At 37.0% G+C, this 21,951-nt stretch overlaps 1 protein-coding gene across 3 annotated transcripts in view; it reads right to left on the bottom strand.

Moving 5' to 3' along the window:
* The window catches only part of C7H8orf34 (chromosome 7 C8orf34 homolog), a 481,075-nt gene that overhangs the window by 167,648 nt on the left and 291,476 nt on the right, over window positions 1-21,951 (bottom strand). For 2 of the 3 annotated variants that reach the window (XM_023222402.1, XM_023222400.2), the window contains exon 8: window positions 16,054-16,189. In XM_023222402.1, coding sequence (XP_023078170.1) covers window positions 16,054-16,189 — 136 coding nt within the window. The remainder of the gene's footprint in view (window positions 1-16,053; window positions 16,190-21,951) is intronic. The other variant, XM_023222401.1, reaches the window with a different exon arrangement.

Genomic DNA, 21,951 nt, shown 5'->3' with positions numbered 1-21,951 from the left:
TGGAGTGTCCAGGTGTCAGGTGCCATCTTTCCCACCACATGGAGCAGTCTATCAGAAAGTAGAATCTGGAGACAAAGATGGAGATAGAGATAGCAGTAAGGAAACAGAGAAAAGGAGAGAGAGGAAGAAAAAGGGAGAGCTTCCTGTTGATAATCTTCGAATTTTTCATTCATCCAAGTACTTAAAGAATACCTCATGTACACTTGAGTGCTATTTCCGGAGACGGAGCTCCTTTACCGAGTATGCCTAAGATCAATTTTTCTAAGTCATTTTCAGAGTTGTGCAGCTACCCTCACCAATAAGTCAATCTTTGTAGGTTTAAAGAAACCACCAGTCAGAGCAGATGCATTGGGAGTGTGAGGAAATCTTTAGCATCTGCGGTAGATGTAGTACTGTGGTTTCCCGGTCTGTGCCTACAGCACCTGGGACCTGGCAGCTAAGCTGGAATCGCCAAGCACAGGGCCCTTCAACATGGTTCTGTCTGAATAAAATTTCTCAAACCAATCATTATATTTTACCACTAGAACATTTCAGCTCCAAAAGAACAATTTAACTTTAGGTTAATAAGAAAAAGTCACAGGCCAAGGAATCGAAAAGCAGTTTCCACCTAAAGTTTAGCAGCCTAAGGCTGGATATTCAGCATAATTACCAGTGCCTACATTTTAGAAAGATGGAAATAGGATAAGTACCATCCTCCTTATAATTGATAAACACAGAGTTTTAAATCTTGCTGTTGTTGTGGGTTTCTCCCTATCCCCTATACAGATGCTCCTTGACTTACGACGGGGTTACACACCTATTAACCCATCGTAAATGGAAAATATTGTAAGTCAAAACTGCATTTAACACACCTAACCACTAGAACAAGCTTAGCCTCGCCTATCTTAAATGTGCTCAGAACACTTAGTGTGGCTGACAGGGAGCTGAAGCTTGCTGCCACTGCCCAGCATTGCAAGACAGCATCATTGTACCATAACTCTCTAGCCTAGGAAAAAAATCAGAATTCAAAATTCAAAGTACAGTTTCTACTGAATGCATGTGGATTTCGCACCATTCTGAGGTTGAAAAATGGTAAGTTGAACCATCGTAAGTTAGGGAACTTCTTTACTCTAAATCAAAGATTTTGTATTAAATGCTTTCTAATTCACAATAGGAAAAAGTTAATATTTTATACTAAAACTGAGAGATTTATTGCCTTATTTTAATTTTAAAAACTAATTATGTGTTTTACCTTTTAGTAGCTGGTACAGCTATTACTGAATGTAATACTGAGAATGTGGACATGTAATATGATTCTTGTAAGAGTTTAGATTTCTGCACCAAAATTAAATCCAAAGCTAATTTATAGGATATGTAAATACCTAATTATATCTAAAGCTATTTACATATTCTATAAATATGATGGAAAACATGAGTTTTGAATGACATGTATTGCAACAAAATGGGTACTAAATGTAAATAAACACCAGTGATTTTTATTAAAGCCTCTAAAAAATCCAGACAATCTAGAAATTAGATATTTGGAAGATTTTCCAAGTAAATTTTTTGGATACGCACTAAAGGTAGTATAGCTAACACATTTCCCCATTATCTTTCAACAATGTAATTTTATTCTAGTTTATATATACTAGTTTCAAAATATTCTTGACACTAAGATACTTGAATTTATATTTGCTTTACAAAATAAAATATGAATTTTGACCTAGCAGTCAAAAGAATTTTTCAGGCAAAACTTCAAGTGCTTCAACATATTTTGTTTTGTTCTTTGTTATTTATATTAAAATGTAGAAATCATGTAGAAGTCGAGGTATTTCCTTTTTATATCCCCATGGAAAAATAGGAAGCTTTCATATGCACTGTTCAAATAAAATTGAAAATAAATTAGATTAAATACTATGTATATAAATCAATATATTTGATTATAATATACGATGTATTTGTAGATCAAATAAAGCAATAAAATTATAAATTTTGAAGATCACACCTGGATTTAGCAATATTGAGGCCCTGAATTAGATACAAATGAATCACTACATATGTTGTTACCCTTTTATCTAGAAGAGGAAAGTGAATAACAATGAGAAAGTGAACAAGGGCAGAAAGAAGAAAAACATAAAAAATGAATCTGATAAACAAAAGAAGCAATTGCTTTTCATTTAAAAATACTGAGAAAACTGTCTTAGTCTGTTCAGGCTGCCCTATAACAAAATATATTGGACTGGGTAATTTATCAACAACAGAAATTTATTGCTCACAGTTCTGTAGGCTGGGAAGTTTAAATCAAGGTGGCAGCAGATTTGGTGTTCAGTGAGGGCCTGTTCCTTATAGAGAGTGCCTTCTGTGTGTCCTCACATGGAAGGTTGGCAAGCATGCTTCCTTAGGCCTCTTTTATAAAGGCACTAATTTCATCTATACTGAACGAATGCAGGTATCTTTATTCAAAATTATTAGAAATTAATGGTAGTATGAATAATAATAGAAAGTGGAATTGTTTTAACCCAAACAAAATTATATATATGTTCTTGTCATATAAATATGTATTAAAACATTGTGGTTGGACCAGACAGTGCTGAAATAAAATCATAATATATAATTTTAGAGTATTTTTGATCATTTCTATTTAAAATCAGGTCTTTCTCTCAGTAGTTGGCAATATGCACCAAGGGAAAATTAGTAGCTATTATAGACTAAATGTACATGTCAGCCCATTATGTGTGTGTCCCCCCGAATTCATATGTTGAAATCTAATCTATAATGTGATGCTATTTGGAGGTGGGGCCTTTGGGAGGTGTGTAGGCCATGAGGGTAGATCCCCCATGAATGCAATCAGTACACCTACAAGAAGAGGTTAGAGAGCTAACCAGCTGTCTTTCCACCATGTGAGGATACACAAAGAAGTTTGCATTCTGCCCCTTGAAAGAAAGTCCTCGCCAGAACCATGCTGGCACCCTGATCTCAGACTTCCAGGCTCTAGAGCTATGAGAAATGAATTTTCCTTGTTTATAAGCCACCAGTCTATAGTACTCTTTTTATAGCAGGCAAACAGATTAAGACAGTAGCTAAAAACAAGTGCTTTTCAGGATATTAGAATGTAAATTAGCATTGGTCTCAAATTGAAGGTAAACTAAAACAGAGGAACCAATTATTTACCAGACAAGTGTAGAAATTATACTGCTACACAGAGTAAGATATTGTGAATGACTCTATAAACTCTGAAACGAGCAACCTGGCTGCAAATCATTGGCACAATCAATGTAATCTAAAAACAAAAGGAACCACATAGGATTTCAAAAAATTAATTCAGGAGTTGTATTGTTTGCATAATTTTCTATAAGATACCCCAAAAGTCTTACTGTGGTTTTAAATTTTAGTAAACTGCACTAAGAATCTTGGGACTTCTTATGTTTTACTTGTTACGTATTTTCTTTACTTGAAAACAAATAAATAATTGTATTTTGTCAGAAATAAAGACCTTTAGTATAAAAAGAATCTTCAATTACAGAACCAAGAAGTTAAGTAGGAACACCACACTGTTATAATTGGACTGGAAATGTCAATATAAGGCCATGCCTTACATACATATTTATCTAATAAAGTGTATTTTTGCCCTGATCTTTTTCACTAAAGTAGACAAAAAGCAATGCCATTCTCACAATGCACCCTAATAAGCAGATTTTATTCTCTACTGTACATTTTTGCTAATAGGAACCAGGGATCCTTGGAGAAATGTCTAATTCCAAGTTTGGCACTGTAAGTCATAAGATAAGCAGAAATGTATTATATTAGAAAGCACTTAAGATAAACATGATTTCAGAAAAGGGTACCAAGACAATTCAAGGTGGAAGGAATAATCTTTTCAACAAATGGTGCTAGAACAACTGGATATCATGCAAAAGACTGAAAATGGATCCCTGTCTCACATCATAGACAAAAATTAAGTCAAAATAGATCATAGAATTGAATATAAGTGGTAAATTTATAAAACTCTTAGAAGATCACATAGGAATAAATATTTGGGAACTTGAATGAAGCAATAGTTTCTTAGATATGACACCACATGCCTCAGTGACGGCAGAAAACACAGATAAATGGGATTTGATCAAAATGAAAAAGCTTTGTGCTTCAAAAGACACCATCAAAAAAGTGAAAATCCTCAGAATGGGAGAAAATATTTGCAAACCATGTATCTGATAAGGGTCTAGATACATAATACATAAATAATTCTTACAACTCTACAATTAAAAGACAATAGCCCAAATTAAAAATGAGTAAGGAATTGAAATAGATACTTCTCCAAAGAAGGTATCAAATGTCCATTAACTAACAGAAGAATAGGCATGGAGTACTGGCTCACCTTCCCCTCCTCTGTCAGGTGTCTCGCTCACGGATATATTGTGTAAAGGAGGTGTGGGGGAACAACAACTTCACTGGTTCCTTGATTTTCCAGTATGGTTATTTCTCATTTTGTGTGTGATTCTGTCTATGACAATGCAGGGAAGTTGGTCCATAGATATCACTTAGCACTCACTGGAAGGTTAAGACTTTTGCCCTACTTGAAAATTGAGTGCATAGACTTTCTCCAGACAATATACTATTTTATTTTATTTTAGATTTAGGGGTACATGTACAGCCTTGTTACATAGGTATATTGCCTAATAGTGGGGTTTCAGCTTCTAGTGTACTCATCACTCAAATGGTGACTATTGTACCCAATAGAAAATTTTTCATCCCTCAGCCCCCTCAAACCTCCCCACTTTTGGAGTCCCCAGTGTTTATTGTTTCCATCTTTATGTCCATGTGTACCCAGTGTTTAGCTCCCACTTGTAAGTGAGAACATGTGGTATTTTATTTTCTGTTTCTTAGTTATTTCACATAGAATAATAGCTTCCAGCTCATCCATGCTGCTGCAAAGGATGAAAAAGATTTTGTTCTTTTTCATAGCTGCCAGTACGCTATTTTCATTCCCTAATTGTAGGATGCTTATTCTCTGGGTGGCCTTAGGCTTTTCCTGAATTTCTGTACCACATATCACAGATATTCTCTGAAGTCCAAAAATCCTGGAAGAGAAAAGGAGTTTACCCTGAAGAAGGCCAAGCAAAGTCTTGGCCAAGTTCCTCGAGCAAAGTCTTGAGGAACTAAATGGAGAAGCAAAAATATATCCTCAGGTCTGCTGGTATGAACTGGAAACCCAGTGGACTAGTACGGATGGCAGGATTCATAAACAGGCTTTCTTGCTGTTTTTTGAGCCGGCTGCTGTGACTCCTAGATCACTTTTCCCTGCCTCTCACATCATCCATTTCCTTCACACCACAGTCTTGGGAAAGGGTTTTATGGAATAGATGGATGGATGAATAGGTAGATAAAGTAAACATATAGATTTGTACATCCATAGGGAGAAGAATGATAAGGAAATCTGCCTCTTTATAATCAAGGTGATAGAGGAGCTAGAAATAAATTATTTAGGCAGATAGTGAGGTCATTGGCAAGGCTTTCCTTTTAACAAAAAGCAGCCCCCAAACCATTTGTTTTCTAACAAAGAGCAGCCTGTAAAACTGAACTGCAAACATAGATAAGCAAGCTGGAAGGTCGCACTGGTAAATACTGGCAGCTGTGCTAATAGAAAATGGCTACCTAGAAGCCAGGTGTGTTCAACATGGAGGCTCCCTTTTGTCACCACGTATATAGTAAAGAACCAGGCAACATGATGCCAGCCAGGTAGAGAACCTATCTGCATAATAAAAGATTAAGGTGCGGCGGCCAGCCTCTTCCTGCTCTATGCAAATGGCACACCTGGTCTGACCAATCTTTTGTGCCTTATGTAAATCAGACACCGCCCCCTCAAGCTCATTTATAAAACCTCTGCATTTCACCAAGGAACTGGTAATGCATTTTCTCTGGGACCCCTCTCTGCACCCCTCTCTTCTCTTTCTTTTGCCCGTTAAACCAACTTCTGCTCTGATCCTCACTCTGGTGTGTCAGTGTCCTAGTATTCCATGGCCATGGGACAACGAACCTCGGGTATCACCTCAGACAAATGATGCTGCTTCAAAAGTACTTCTATTTACTTAGTCAAAACTCAATAAGAATTATTAATATTTTACTCACTTGAACAACCCTTATGACTGTTTCACAGACCTTCAATTTAATATTTCTTTTGTTTTTTATTCCTAAAATATACTGTGACTTCTCTGGATTTAAATGTATATTTGACTTCTTTTGAGATGTATATGGCCAGTTTTTTCTCTTGAAATAGACTTTTTTTCAGAGTAGATTCTCTGCTACAAGCTGAGGTAACCACTCCATTCCACTACAACCCCATAGGCAAAAATTATCATCCCCAGGTTCATACAGAAAATTGAAGTCTACAGAGGGTTTTTTTTCCATACGTTGTACAGTGGCCAAGCTGAGATTTCAACCCTGATACCGCTTGCTCTGAAGCACCAGCTCTTTATCATGTAACAAGAAAGGCTTTGAGATGGTGTGTGTGAGTGTGCACACATGTGCATACAAGGCCCTCCCTCACCTACGAATCACAAAACAGCTACCAGAAGGAGTGGGGTTAAGGAGACTCTTGCATTGACTTACAAGCAAAAGAAAAACCATGAAATTGATGTGGCCCCCAGATTCTGACTGGCATTTGTTATTTTCATGTCTTCCTTCATGCAGATCTTGAATAAACAATGGGAGCAGTATACCAATATTTCTGAAGGTGAGGCTTTTTTTCCACAGCAACAGCTCTCATCAAATTGTAACCAATCACATCTGGGATGACATAGCCATCTAACATGTTTTATTTTCTCCCATGGCACTATCATCATCTGACATTTTGGGTTGCATTTATTTGCTTGCATGTCCGACTCTAGCTGGAATACAATAAGTTCCAGAAATCAGAAGTGTTCATTTGTATTTCTAGAGCATATCACAGTATCTGACACAGAGTAGTGCTAGATAAATGCATTTGGATTCAAATTAAATGTTTCTGTCACTTGAAACACGGCAGTAGATGGTGCATTGTATACATGACTCAAATGGAATCTTTTTTTTTTTTTTTTTTTTTTTGAGACGGAGTCTCGCTCTGTCGCCCAGGCTGGAGTGCAGTGGCCAGATCTCAGCTCACTGCAAGCTCCGCCTCCCGGGTTTACGCCATTCTCCTGCCTCAGCCTCCCGAGTAGCTGGGACTACAGGCGCCCGCCACCTCGCCCGGCTAGTTTTTTGTATTTTTTAGTAGAGACGGGGTTTCACAGTGTTAGCCAGGATAGTCTCAATCTCCTGACCTCGTGATCCGCCCGTCTCGGCCTCCCAAGGTGCTGGGATTACAGGCTTGAGCCACCGCGCCCGGCCTCAAATGGAATCTTTTACATCTCTAGGACTGGGAGGTCAGCTTTATGAAAAACTACAAAATTTAAACAAGTGATAGTAATCCTTTTTTGTCCTTATCCATTTTCCTTCATGTCTGTTTTGCTCACCATTCCTTCCCATGGGAAGTTGCTGAATATAAACGTATAAAATAGTTAAGAAAAATATCATAAACAAAAAGAAATCAAATATAATGTATGGTTATTTATGTAGGTTTTCTCAAGTCAACTAATAAATAATATAGACAATTTGAAATGAATTCACATTCATAAGACTTGACATTCATCTTTTTTTCCAGCTATCACCAACAGTGATCTACTTGTGCTTTATCAAGTCCACATATAACTAGACTCAATATATTAATCCCATGATATTTAGGAGAAATGAAGAACAATCTTTGGTTGAATTACATGAGACAAATCAGTTAGAAAACAACAAGCTATTTAGGAACAAATTTCTCCTGGGATTCTCATGCTGTAGTTTCTGAGCCAGTATCAGTGTATGTTCTCTATAATCCAATTTCTTTTAAAATGGCTTTCGGCTCCCTTTTTTGTGCACTATTGATGTTAAGCATGAAGGAATGCAAACACTTGCACCATCAAAAGCAAATAGTATCTTACCACCCGGAATGCCCTGGCATGAGTCCACACAAACAAGATTTAACTCCTGAGAATGGCAGTGGGTAGACAGAATTAGTGGGTGGTCTTTCCAGAAAAATGGCTTATAAACTTCATTGAAATAGTAATTTAGTGCCTTGGTATCAGCAGTTGTCTTCTAGTTATTAGTATCTTAACTGTTATATTAAAACAAAATTCAAGACATTAAATAGAGAATTTTAAGGCAATGCTCAGAATTTTGCAAATTATAATTTTTTAAGCCACAAAACTTTTGCTGATAATTACTGACAATTTGCATTACTGACCTACCAACACTTTACTTTTTTGATATGGCTTACTTTGTACTGTGACTCCTAGGCAAGAAATGCAGCTTGTTTTGCCCATATCATTTCAGGATATGTAACTGTATTTGTGGAATCTTCTGTAAGTCCAGCCAAGACACTCATTGACTATTTTAAACATCTACCTTATAACAAATAAACTCAACAATTATAAGAACCACTACTATATCCTTCATAGCCAATGCTCTATTTACTCAAAATTGTTGTTTTATAAAGACTTACTTCACTCATGATCTAAGGGGGAAAATAAGATATTCTAGATTAGATTCTTTACAAATTTTGATGGTGAGTTATCTATTAGCCACGCATTTTCCCACTTGCCAAACAATGTCATTTCTCTGTTTAAGTCACACAAATTGCAGCAATGTTCACACCAGACTAAGGCTGTCAAGTGATATGAAAGTAACAGGATAATTTCCAGTTTGAAGACACAAGCTATTTTGCACTTTTCTAGCCTCATGTGAAAAATTTATGAAAAAAACTTCTATTTTTCTTTATTTCTTATAACTATGCTAAACAAGAAACCTTGTGTTATATTCTTGATCCTTTAATCACTTTTTGGCACAGAACACTCTACAGAGCTATTTAACGTAGCCCTAATTTCTCTTTCCCTGATGCCTGGAAAAGTAGAAGTTCTGTCAGTGGTTGTGTATCTCTCAAATCTCTCAGTCATTGCCAGTATAATGTGTCAGTCCCATCACTGATCACATCTTCCAGTCAGGTTCTGAATGAGAAGAATTCTTTGTAGATACTTCTTTGGCATAATGATTTCAATTCCTTTAAATATATACCCAGAAGTGGGATGCTGGAACATATAGTAATTCTATTTTGACTTTTCAGCAGAAGCTCCACACTTTTCAATAATGGCTATATTATTTTTCCACCAATAGTGCACAATGGTTCCCTTTTCTCTACATCCTCACGGGTATTTGTTATCTTTCCTCTTTCATCTTTTTGATGACAGCCATTCTATCAGGTGTTAGGCAATACCTCTTTGTGGTTTTAAATTGCATTTCCCTGATGATTGGTGATGATTAGCATCTTTTCATGTTATCTGCTGGCCATTTGTATGTCTTTTTCTGAGATATGTTTATTTCAATCCCTTGCCCATTTTTAAATTGGGTTCTTTGTTTTCTAGTTATTGAGTTGTTTGAGTTCCTTATATATTTTGGATATTAGCCCCTTATCAGAGTATGGTTTACAAATATTTTCTCCCAGTCTGTGGGTTGGCTCTATTCAGTGTTGCCTTTGCCGTGCAGAAGCTTTAGAATTAAAAAGAGTATGCCACAGTGATACCTGCATTCCCAATTTCCTTGTGGCATTATTCACAATAGCTAAGTTATGGAACCACTGCCGGTGTCCATCATTGGATCAATGCATAAACAAAATGTGGTGTATATACACAATGGAATATTATTCAACCTTTAAAAAGAAGAGAATTCTGTCATTTGCCAACAATATAGATGAACCTGGAGGATATTATGCTGAATTAAATAAGTCAGGCACAGAAAGACAAATAGTGCACAAACTCACCTATATTTGAAATCTAAAAAAGTCAAACTCATAGAAGTAAAGAATAGAATGGTGGTTACCAGAGGCTGGAGGAAAAGAGACTAATGAAGAAAGGGAATATGTTGGTCAAAATGTATAAAATTTCAGTTAGAAGGAATACATATGTTTCAGCGATCTCTTGCACAAAACAGTGACTATAATAAATAATAATGCATTGTCTATTTCAATTACTAAAAAAGTAGATTTTACATGTTTTTACCACAAAAAAAGTATAATTGGTAATGGATTTTTTAACTCACTTGATTTAATCATTCCATAAAGTAAAAATATATCAAAACATCATATTGTACCCCATAAATATACAATATATACAATTATTATTTAAAACATTTATTAAATTAAATGAAAAAATTAAATTATATTTAAAATTAATTTAAATTAAAATTATTGCTCTTATTGCTTGATAAGAGCAATAAGGTTCTGGATATACTATATGCAAACTCACTTTCAGACACTGTGACAGTAGGGGTCAAAAGATGTGCTACTTTTCCTCACCCATCATAAGGGTCACAGATGACACTCCTATAACAAAAGACAAGGTAACCAGAGAAAAGCATAACAAATGTATTTAACTAAAATTTTAAGTGACACAGGAGCCTCTAGGAATAAAGGCCCAAAGACCCAGGAAGAGGAAATCTGGTTTCTATGTCTTGCTTCAAGGAAGAAAGAATGGCAGAAGACAGGAGGAGGAGAGAAGTCAGAGAGACATTGCCTCTGAGGTTCTACCAGTTTCCTTCAGTTCAAAGTACCCAACATGCCAAAGCGCCATATTTGGGGTAGCATGATCTGAGTCCCTATAACCCTACGAGTAGTTTACAACCAGTGGAATGTTTGAAAAAAAAATTAAGGAAAATAAAAATCTGAGGAGTAGACTCCACTTTTTACATTAACTTGGTCATTGATGGGCTCTTTGCAGAAACCCTCAACATCACTTGAGTCTTACTGATTCTATATCAAGATGGTTGATAATATCTTAGCATTATAGTATTATTTCAATTTCACAACACATCCATTAAGCTCACTTATTACAGTTCTATGAGAAAATGATTTCTTGACCTTGAAACTCTAAGAAACAACAACAACAACAACACAAAAAACAAACAAAAACATTGCCACTTTACACTGTTTCATTGAACACAGAAATCCTGAAAGATGGACCAGAGATTTCTCCCCTGGTCAGTCAGAAGTCTTAGGCAGAGAGAAAACACTCAATGTCAGGAAAATGAGTCACTTTTTTCCTCAATATCTTAGCATTTTAACATGAGTTTCTCAAAAAGATGAGGAAAAAGACTCAAAGCATTTTAAACTGCTCAAGTATTTATACGGTAATTATCCCAGCATGCGAGAAAAAGAGAAAACTGAGTTGCTTCTAGTTATCATATCCAGCCTTCCCAGTTGCCCTTGGAAATGATCTCCAAGGCTATATGAACTCCCTTTCACAGCTACAGAATCAGATTTTAAGAGCTTTCCCTAAAATGACATACTAGGTAATTTAGAGTATGGATGTGAGTTCCCTTTGGTCACACTCCAGAGCAGATTGTCTTTCTATTCTACCTTTGTGTAAACTCTTGAAAGGTGTTGGTAAGTAAAGTGATATAATTTAACATTCGTTATCCTAACTTTTCTTACTCATCTGCACCACACTATCTCCAATCCTGCAATATTTGGAATTAAATCCTGATTCCAAGGTTAAAATCCAGTGTCTGGTTTTGCTCTATGAATTCTGCATTCTCCTCTCATCTGTCTCTTCCCCACAAAATACAGATGCCCAGAAAGAAAGCAATGGGGATGAGCTCAGTTCCCTAAATGAAGCAGTCATTTTTCTACATGTTGTTCTGATCTACAGCACTGAATTTCTGACTGGCTCACTCTGTCTGGATTCTGAGGGATTTCCTGGCTCTAAAGACTGCAGGCTGCTTGCCTTAAACTCGTGCCCATAACCTGACACTGTGAGACATTGGAATGCTGTCTGTATCTTCTTGGCACTGGATCCTTCTCCCACTGGCCTGGCCAGGCTCTTTCACCTGCATTCTTCCAGACCTGATTCATTGCTTACCCTTGAAGTTCTAGCTGAAGGAGATTAGAACATGCAACCCCAAAATATGCTGTTTTAGTATACTGATTAGTTTGAGCTGAAGGCACTTAGAAAACAGCAAATGCAAGAAGAGGCTTGCTTTGAACTTCCCTCATCTGCCTAAAGACAGATTCTCCAAAAGGAACTTCATCATTACCATCAGTCACCTCCCTGGGAGTTTCATTAACCAAGGAGGATGAACTTTTATCACAGGAGAAGGAGGCTAGGAATTGACACCATGCCCAGGTAAACTTTCTCACAAACTATCACTGATTATCCCAAAGACTCATTCTTCTTTCCCCAAAATCATTCTGTCTCCCCTAAGTTGCCTACATTCCCCTTACCCTCTCCCCTATGAAGAGGGTATCTAAGCTCCTGAATCTCACTAGGTTTTTGGGTATTCACTTTTCTTTCCCGTGATGCCACTTAGTTCATAATAAATTTGTAGACCTTTTCTCCTGTTAACCTGCCTGTTGTGCGTTTATTTCATAGATTCACTTATCAAATGCTCAGAAGGAAAAGGGACAGTCTTTACTCCTTTGAACAGTGTTTCTATAATTCAGAGGTTACAAACAAAGTCCTCCAGACTTTAGACAGATAGTGTAAATGAATAAAGCTAAGCTGACCAACCAAAGTGCACTGGAACATGACTGCTGGCCTCAGGGTCTAGAGAAGGAGGAAGCTACTACTGTGATATCTCTCCAGAATATAGACCCAGTGTTATCAGCTGCACTGATTTTTAAGAGAAGGTAGATATCCTGATTTTTTTTTTATGTGAGATTGGTAACTAATTGGTATGATCTAAATGTTTGTGCTCACTCCCAAATTCATATGTTGAAACATAACCCCCTATGTGGTAGTATAAGGAGGTGGGGACTTTGGGAGGTGATTAGGTCACAAGGATGGAACCTTCATGAATGGAATTAGTGCCCTTATAAAAAGGACCCCAGAAAGCTAGCTCATCCTCCCACCATGCGAGGACACCATGAGAAGACAGCCATCTATGAGGAAGCAGGTCCTCCCCAGACACTGAATCAGCCAGCACCTTGATCTTGGACTTCTCAGTCTCCTGAACTGGGAGACATAAATAGATGTCATTTATAAGACAGTTTATGGTATTTCTGTATGGTATTTTATAGCATCCCAAATAGATTAAGACACTAATCAAGTGGTATTTCAAAGTATTATATGGACACACAATACAACCAGACATTCCCCACCGTGATTCAGCTTATGACTTCTGCCTCTGATAATTGCTCAGCCCTGCTTAGAAAGTATAATTCTCACTATTTTAAATACCTTACTTGCAAAAAGAGAGGTGGGACAGTGACATGGATTGGTGTTGGAGAATTAATGACGTAAAGCTTTGATCATCACATCAATGCATGACAAAAGTAATCTACCCAATGTAGCACTGGGAGACAGTTCTCCATGTGTCTCTCATGTTTAAAGACACTAACAGCCTTTTCTACAGATCATCTGTTCAAGAATATTTGTATAGCATGGGGATCCCCAACCCCCAGGCCATGAACTGGTACTGGTCTGTGGCCTGTTAGGAACCTCCTGGCACAGCAGGAGGTTAGTGGCAGGCAAGGGAGCATTACCACCTGAGCACCGCCTCCTGGCAGATCAGCCATAAATTCTCACAGGAGCATGAACCCTATTGTGAACCATGCATGAAGGGATCTAGGTTGCATGCTCCATATGAGAACCTAATGCCTGATGATCTGAAGTGTAACAGTTCTATCTCAAAATTCACCCTATCAACCATCCATGGAAAAACTATCTTCCATGAAATCAGTCCCTGGTGCCAAAATGGTTGAGGACTGCTGATCTAGCACACAGACTTGGAGGATACAGATGGAGGCCCTCCCTGGAGCAACACATAGGAGTGCTAATGGTCTCTTACAGAATAGTCACACTTTCTAAGTTTAGTTTCCTCTTACATAATATAATCTTTTGCACTATTTGTGTTACTCTGAGAATTCTGGCTCAGGAAACCAGTGAAGATGCTAATACCCTGGTTATTGTTATTGCTGTAAGTAGTAAAGTCCTTGGTCTCTGACCCAGGTGTTTCATGAGTTTTCCTAGTACGCATAAAACACAATATAATATATAAATATATATTATAAATATAAAGCTCCAAATGCAATAAAATCTCAGATTCTCTATAGTTCTTGACAACTGATATTTGTTTTTTCTTCTTTAAATTCTAGCTATAGTAGCTGCTCTAAAATGAATAGTCTGGAATCTTCTTCCATACTGTTTACCACATTTATCTGAATCAATATACTTCTCCTTTGCTTTTGAAAGTAAAACAATGCCTTATTCTCCATCAAAACAGTCATGAACTTTCATCATTTCAAACAACTAAATCACTTTCTATCTCATTGTTTTTATCTATTTGAGGCCTCCCATCTTCACCTTCAGACAATAGCTTGATGCTTACCAATAAAGCAGAATGACTAGTAGGTAGACTGTCAACCTATGTTGCCTAAGTTTCAAACTGTGTTTTTCTACCTATTGGTTGTATTACTCTGGACAAGTTATTCAATCAATACATGCCTCAGTTTTCTTATCTATAAAATGGGGATAGTAATAGTAATTAACTCTGATAATTATCTGCAAATTAAATCAGTTTACACATTTAATGTCTTTAGAATAGTATGTGGTTTATAGCAAGAATGTAGTACATGCCACCAACTATTACTCCATTGAATGTTTGTTGAAAAATTCTGTTATGTTCTGACTTTAAATGCAGGTTGTTTATGATTTACAGTTTATCATTGGCAAGCTGAATGATAATTTAGGGCTACAAATGTGCTTGGTCCTTTTGCAGTTCAAATCCCCAATATATTAGAAAAACACTTTTTATAAACTTTCCGTTTTGAAAAAACAAACACCTCATATCCCAGTCTGCTACAAACGACATGAACCAAGCATCAACCCCTCTCCAGTCATAATGTAAATGTACAACTATACTACAAAGTTTATAATAAAATGTCATATAACTCATCCACCAATGACTGTGTTCACTCAGGATGCTTAAATATTGTCACATAAATATTAGAAGTTCTCTTCACAGCCCTACGAAGAAAAGTCAACCACCAAATATTACTTGTCTGAAGCAATGTTTCCATTGCTGTTTTCACTATGCTATGCTATGCTATTTCTCTTAATGGCCTCAAATAACATCCTTGATTTTCTAAGAGCTGTCCTTTCTATTTTTCTAAGCCTGTGAAAATTTAAAAAACTTCCAAAGGGGTAAAGCAAAAGAGAAAAAGCTACAAAAATCTGGTTTGATTTTCCTACACTTTCCTCCCTCCCTATATCCAAGCAGTTAATCTCCTCTCAAACAGTACAATAGAGCAGCTAGACATAAAGAAAAGGAGATAAATTTGGCCAGCCAGTACATTGTTCTTGCTAATCTGGACCATTTACATAAGGGTTAGAAGGCTTGTTTTATCATTTAAACAGGCTTAAAAGCCTCTTTGCAAATGAGATTTAGTTCCTACAAAAGAATGAATTCTAGCTATTTGGTGAGTTTCTGCTAGACCAGCACTGGGAGCTGACTTGGCAGTAACTACAAGCTACTTCTTTGGCCACATACAGTATATGCAAAGATTGCTTCCAGCTGCCAAAACTGAAAAGCGTCAAGCTGATTAAATTCTTTCCAGGAGGTGAACAGGATGAGGGGCAGGTTAAGAGGTCAATAATATCAGATCTTAAACTGTACCTGGCCAAACTCTTCCTCTATGCAGGTGCTTTAAAAGTGGCTTTGAATGTTCAGACCCTTAAATTTTCTTTGAAAGAGAACAGAATGGCAGACAGAGAATGAAATTCAGAGACAGAAGACATAAAATAGTCTCAAGCTGTGAAGTGAAGACAATCTAAACTCTTTGATTCATTGTTGGTGTGAGTGGCATTGGGCACAGGATAAACTGCATAACTAACTCCCTTGCCAATATTAGCACAAAAGATCACTGGAATGAAAAGATTTTCTTAACACAGAGGAGTACAATCTTTGCATTAAAATCTTAGATTTTAAAAATCAGATCATATTTATATATACTATACCTATTATGTCTTTTACCTGGCACACCTTGAACAGATGTTCAGTGTGACCTTGGCCTGAGGCTCAGCCGGGTAAGTAGGACGGCCTTGGTTAAATTTGCTCCCAGAAGGTACCAGGATTGTTACTCCCTCCATTCTTAAATCATTAAGATCTTCTGTAACAACACAAACAATTACAGAGAAAAAAAATTAACTCTAGCGGAATTAAGGAGAAAAATTCATGTTTTCAAGTATCTGCCATTAGTTTGTTAAGCAAAACAATATATATCCCCTTTGCAAAAATCTAACTACACGTATCAATTATTTTTCAAATTATTTCTAGACATAGTTGGAGACAAATTATATGTGAAGATTTACAAGAGACAAAACAGTGAGAGACTGAATATATGGAGAGTGGGCAGAGCACTTATGACCACAGACCACTGACACACAACTTCTGCCATACCCACCGGGGAAGACAAACTATAACCTCTGCAGCAATCAGCCCCAAATGTTCAGGACTTGGTCAATGACTGCCAGCTCTCCTATTTTTTTCCTTTGTTCTCAACTCAGAACCAACCACACAAAACCAAATATGTTTCAAAACCAATTGCATAAATCCTCTGCTTCTAATTAGTCTGCTTCCAGCCTCCCCATCAACAACCTCCAATCAAAATATAACTGACATCTTCCCCTTTTTCACTCTCAATGTTTGCTTTCTACCTTCACCTGCGGAGGACAACAGTAAACCTGAATAGTCATGCCCCAAAGGTTTACTGAAGCCCACTTCTATTTTTCCCAGGTCCTCAATCAAAAATGAAAAGACCTAAATTTTCTCTTGAGATTCAGCTATGTTACAATATGTATATGATCTCCTACTTCATTCAGAGAACAAGGAAGCTTGTAAACAGGATTCCAATTACTTGCTCTCAGCTTTAGCACTAAAGATATATAAAGTTTCAAAAGATAAATCATAATTTTTACAAAAATCTAATTCATTACTGAAGACATAATGTATGTGAGGAGGAAAATCACTGTCTTCTGATGACTAAAGATCATAAAAAACATCCTAGATCCCTCAAAAAACAATCAGGAGAATTGCATGTTTTAATCAGATATTACAAACAAGGGTCAAGTAAATTGTTCCTGAGATGATGACAACTCAATCTAAATCAAGAACCGGCCTTCTGGAATCTGAGGAAGGCTTGTCAACAGATTTATTCCATAGGCATCCCAAGTGAAAGCCTTGTTATCTACTTGTGCATAAGCAAACTGGAAAAACACTTAGGGTTTTAACTCAACTTCATAAGAATCCTCAAAAACTTATCACCTTGACCTGGTTACCAAGGCTTAGTCCTCTTGTTTAAAAGCCTAGGTGCCAATTCAAAACCTGGTGCTTCTGCAGAGCTAATTACAGACTCTCCTCTTGATCTCATGGTTCCTCATGCAATATAGACATTACTACCGCCTCGGAACACACAACACTTTTCAACCAGCATTAAACACTCATAAGAGATTGTTAGTCTCTCCCTCTCACATTACTGTTCACCACTGGAACACCCTATTTTTGCTACTCTCCTTCCCCTACCAGAAGAAGTGAACCCGTGATTTTCTTACCTCAGGAAACTTTCTGCACTTCAGTATTTTTAAGAACTGCCATTGAAAACCCTGACCAAATATTATTTGTTGCTGGATCATATTTCAAAACTTGAAACTAGAGGTTATGAAGCAGAGTATGCTACCACTAATTTATGTGTCTGTGAGATATAGTCCTCTATTGGAGGTAAAATTAGCCCAGATGGCAGAAATATTGTATGTACTTGAATTTGTTAACTGGACAAAGACCTCAGAGTAATATATATACAGGTACAATTTAAAAAAAAGTACATGACTTTGGGGTGCTCTGGAAACAAAGGGTTTTCTAAATCTGCTAGAACCTCCATCAAACAGAGAAGATGCTTAAAACACTTTTACATACACTTCTGTTCCATACAGATGTAGTTATTATAAAGATTGAAGCTAATGAAAATATAAACAATACAAAAGCTAAAAGAAATGTTCTAACAGATTATTTTGCTAAAGAGGCAGCCTTAATCAAGGTTATGAACCTATCTAAAATTTTAGAGAATAAATCTCTGCAGTAATTATAAGACACCATTATAAAATATCAACATTTAGCCTCTGATTCTAAAATAAATAAATAAATAAATAAACCAAAAAAAAAACAAAACAGTTCTAGCTTTACTCAGATAATCTCTGGCATTTTTGGTGGCACCAGATGGCTTCAAATGAACACTAGTTAAATTCCTCCATGAAATGACTCATCATGGTACAGATAAACTGGTAACAATCTTAAATCTTCAGAGTAGACAGCTGACTGAAGACCTTCAGAGGGAGATAATGACCTTAGAGAGTAGACAGCTTCTCCCCACAATATTGGATCAAGATCTCTGGTGTAATTACCATTTTGTTTTTTATCTACTTAATTACAATCATTCTTCTCATTTTCTAAAGACCCCTGATAGTCACCCACCCACCATGACTCTTTTTCTCCTTCATTTTATTCTTACTAAAATTTCCTATCAGAGCATAATCATTTTCTAACACTAATCTTGGATTATCCTAAATAGTAACCTTCAAGCTCATTGATTGCTGGATATGCTATCCCTCACGAAACTACCATAATCAAAAACTCTTGGAAAATTTCAGTCTCATCAAATGAGACCACAGGGAATTAAATCCAATGGCATTTCCAGTTGAACTTACATGGATAAATCAACCTGTGATTTTGCTAGTGTCCCTTTCTCACACACACACACACACACACACACCCTATTATTATAATCGATTAGTTAGAATCTATGTAATTATAAATTTGAATTCAACAACCTTCATAGGAAGATGAACCAATTATTTGTCACCTGGAAGAGACTAACAGAGATTCACATGTGTAACCCAACTAATGAACAGCTTTGATCTCAACCTCAGGTCATGAATAATTTCTTTTTTCTGGATCCCTGTGTGTTCCCACCAGACACTAATTTCCTTGCATCTAGATAGCTGGTCCTGCTTGCTTTATGCACACATACGTCATGCACTATAAAAATAACATTACAAATCTTACCAGTACACAGACACCCTATTTCTATAGATCATCAAGACTGGAAATTTTAACTCTGATGCAAGCTCCTAAATGAGGCTATCCTTTAGTATTCAGGCACTTTACTTGGAGGAGTTACTGATTCATTGTTTATACAAACAACCAAAGCAGTTTCCAGCCATAGGAACCATGCAAACAGAAGACTGCAAGACATGTATCACTAATGCTGGCAGAAACTATAAGTGATACTACCTCTACCTTAGATGGAATACAGATCCATCTCAACTGTTGGCAAGATAGTTGAACAATTGAATTCTTCTGGATTTTTTTTTTTTTTTTTTTGCTAGTCATGGTGGTATCTATACCATTGCAGATACTTCTTGCTATACTTGGATCAGTGAAACAGGTATGGTAGAAAGGTCTACATGTCAGCTTGACAAAAGACTACTTGGTTCTCTAATTTTGGTCCTCATGACCTGTGAGATTTGTTCCTCTAGACTGGGTTGGACAATTCAAGTTCTTGCTTCTGAAGAACCAAGTCAGTCACCCCATTGGCTCTGAAAAACCAGATCAATATTAAATTGACTTAAATTGTTTTTGTTTTTATCATAGTGTCCATGATGCTGGTACACTGAATTCCATATAAAGTCTTAAATGCTTGTATGTGGCCACTCTCTCATCAAATGATCGCAATGATGAGGCAACAAAAAAGATTAAGAAGATCTCGTGATACAATTGACTAAGGATACAAGTGAACAATCATCAAGCAGTGAAGCTCTGGATCCCTCACTTTACCTTTTAACCAACATCCTTTTGCCAAAAAAAGAGAGTGATAAAAGGAGGGGAGATTAAATATACATGTAGATAATAGGTGGATCTTTTATTTTTATTTATTTATTTATTTTTATTGAGACAGAGTCTTGCTCTGTCACCCAGGTAAGTGTGCAGTGGTGCGATCTCAGCTCACTGCAACCTCCTCCTCCCAGGTTCAAGCAACTCTCCTGCCTCAGCCTCCTGAGTAGCTGGGATTACAAGCACATACCACCATGCCTACATAATTTTTTCTATTTTTTTTCAGTAGAGGCAGAGTTTCACTGTGTTAGCTGGGATGGTCTTGATCTCCTGACCCTGTGATCTGCCCACCTCGGCCTCCCAAAGTGCTGGGATTACAGGCATGAGCCACTGCGCTGGGCCAGATCGTACACTGCATTAGAACGCTGACCCACAACCTCTGCAGCCACTGGCTCAAACCATTTAGGACTTCATCAATAAAGATCAGTTTCCCTCGTTTCACCCCTATTTCCAACTCAGAACCAACTGAAGAAAGCCAAATGCGCTCGCAAAACCAATTGCATAAGATAGTCTGTTTCTAGTTAGCCCTTCTTCAGTTTTTCCATGCCAACAACTTCCAATCAGAACATATTCAAAGCCTTCCCTTTAAAAACTATTATTATAAAGTTTTCCTACTCCCCTGCATGCCTTTGGGTCTCTGGTAAATGCAAGTGATAGTGGCTGACTCCCATGCTATAACCAGCTCTGAATAAATAGATAAATATTCTCTGCTTGTTTTCATTTGTGTAGTCTTCATTTATTTCCACAATGGCAACCTTCAAATATCTAAAGGGTTGTCATAGAGAAGAGATATTAGAGTTCCCCCTGTGCCTGCAGAGAAGAAATGTGTATAAGAGGAGAGTGTGTTTCTCATCAATATAACAACATTTTAACATTTATAGTTGCTCTAAGGCATACTGTACAGTGCTGTGTAGGAGATGTGATCACCCCATTCCTGGAAATGTTAAAAGCAGAGGCTGAATAACTTTCGATAGTGGGCAAATTAGAGTTTAGCAGAAGCATTGTGCTAAATGGTTTAATTCAAATCTAAGCTTCCCATACATTCTCATCACACTTCTATGATTTAGGATACATCTGTTAAAAAGAAGACATTGATTATGCAAAAGAAGAGTGTTTGTTTAAATGAAGCAATCACCTTTTGGGGGCCATTTTGTTATGAATTAGAACTAAAATTGCTTTCTCGATTTTTATCCTGGAGCCACAAAGCACACCACATTGACTTATTAATGTCTTTCATGCTGATACGAAGAAATTATGTAGTTAATTCTGGGCTGGGGAGCCCAGACACGCTGGCCCCTCATTACCTTTAAGGATATGTTCAAAGGCCAAAATCATTAACTATCTACTTGCTTCTGTACCATTTTTCTACTAATAAGATACAGAATCGTGGTATGGAGCTCCATGGCAATTATCTAAGCATTTTTAAATTGTTTGACATATGTAGAAAAGGTAATAAGACATGAATTTTATGACTGCATTTTGATGAACAGTAAAAACTCCCTGCCAGAACTCTCCTTTCATGTGCAAATTTGAGTGTATTTAATGAGACTTTTTGAAGATTTCCTAGCAGCTCCTCACACCCCATCTGGATAGCACCTCTTTTTTCCAGTTCAGAATAACTGTCACAGTGTGGGAGAATAGAGAACCCTAGAGTCAGAAGCCTTCTGGAATTCATTTGCCGGTTCACTGGAGACTTCAGAGTGCTGTAAGCTGAAACTGCTTCAACAACTGCTATGGTTCTTGTAGTGTCAGATGTGACTGTGGCAATGGCAGTGAAATTGGCTCCTGCAGTCTTAGAAGAGGCCTCACTCTGAAAAATATCCAATCATTTTTTTCTTTCTTTACAAATATTCATTATTTCAAAGACGATCAATGAGCTCCTAATAACTACTGAATACTTACCAAGCTCTAAAGGGTGACAGAACCATAAAAAAACTTGGTTTGGTCATGGGAGGATACTAATAATCTATGCTAAATTTACAAAGA

Source organism: Piliocolobus tephrosceles, chromosome 7, assembly GCF_002776525.5.
Source record: "Piliocolobus tephrosceles isolate RC106 chromosome 7, ASM277652v3, whole genome shotgun sequence".
Taxonomy (NCBI): Eukaryota; Metazoa; Chordata; class Mammalia; order Primates; family Cercopithecidae; genus Piliocolobus; species Piliocolobus tephrosceles.
This window is presented reverse-complemented; position numbering and strand designations above follow the sequence as displayed.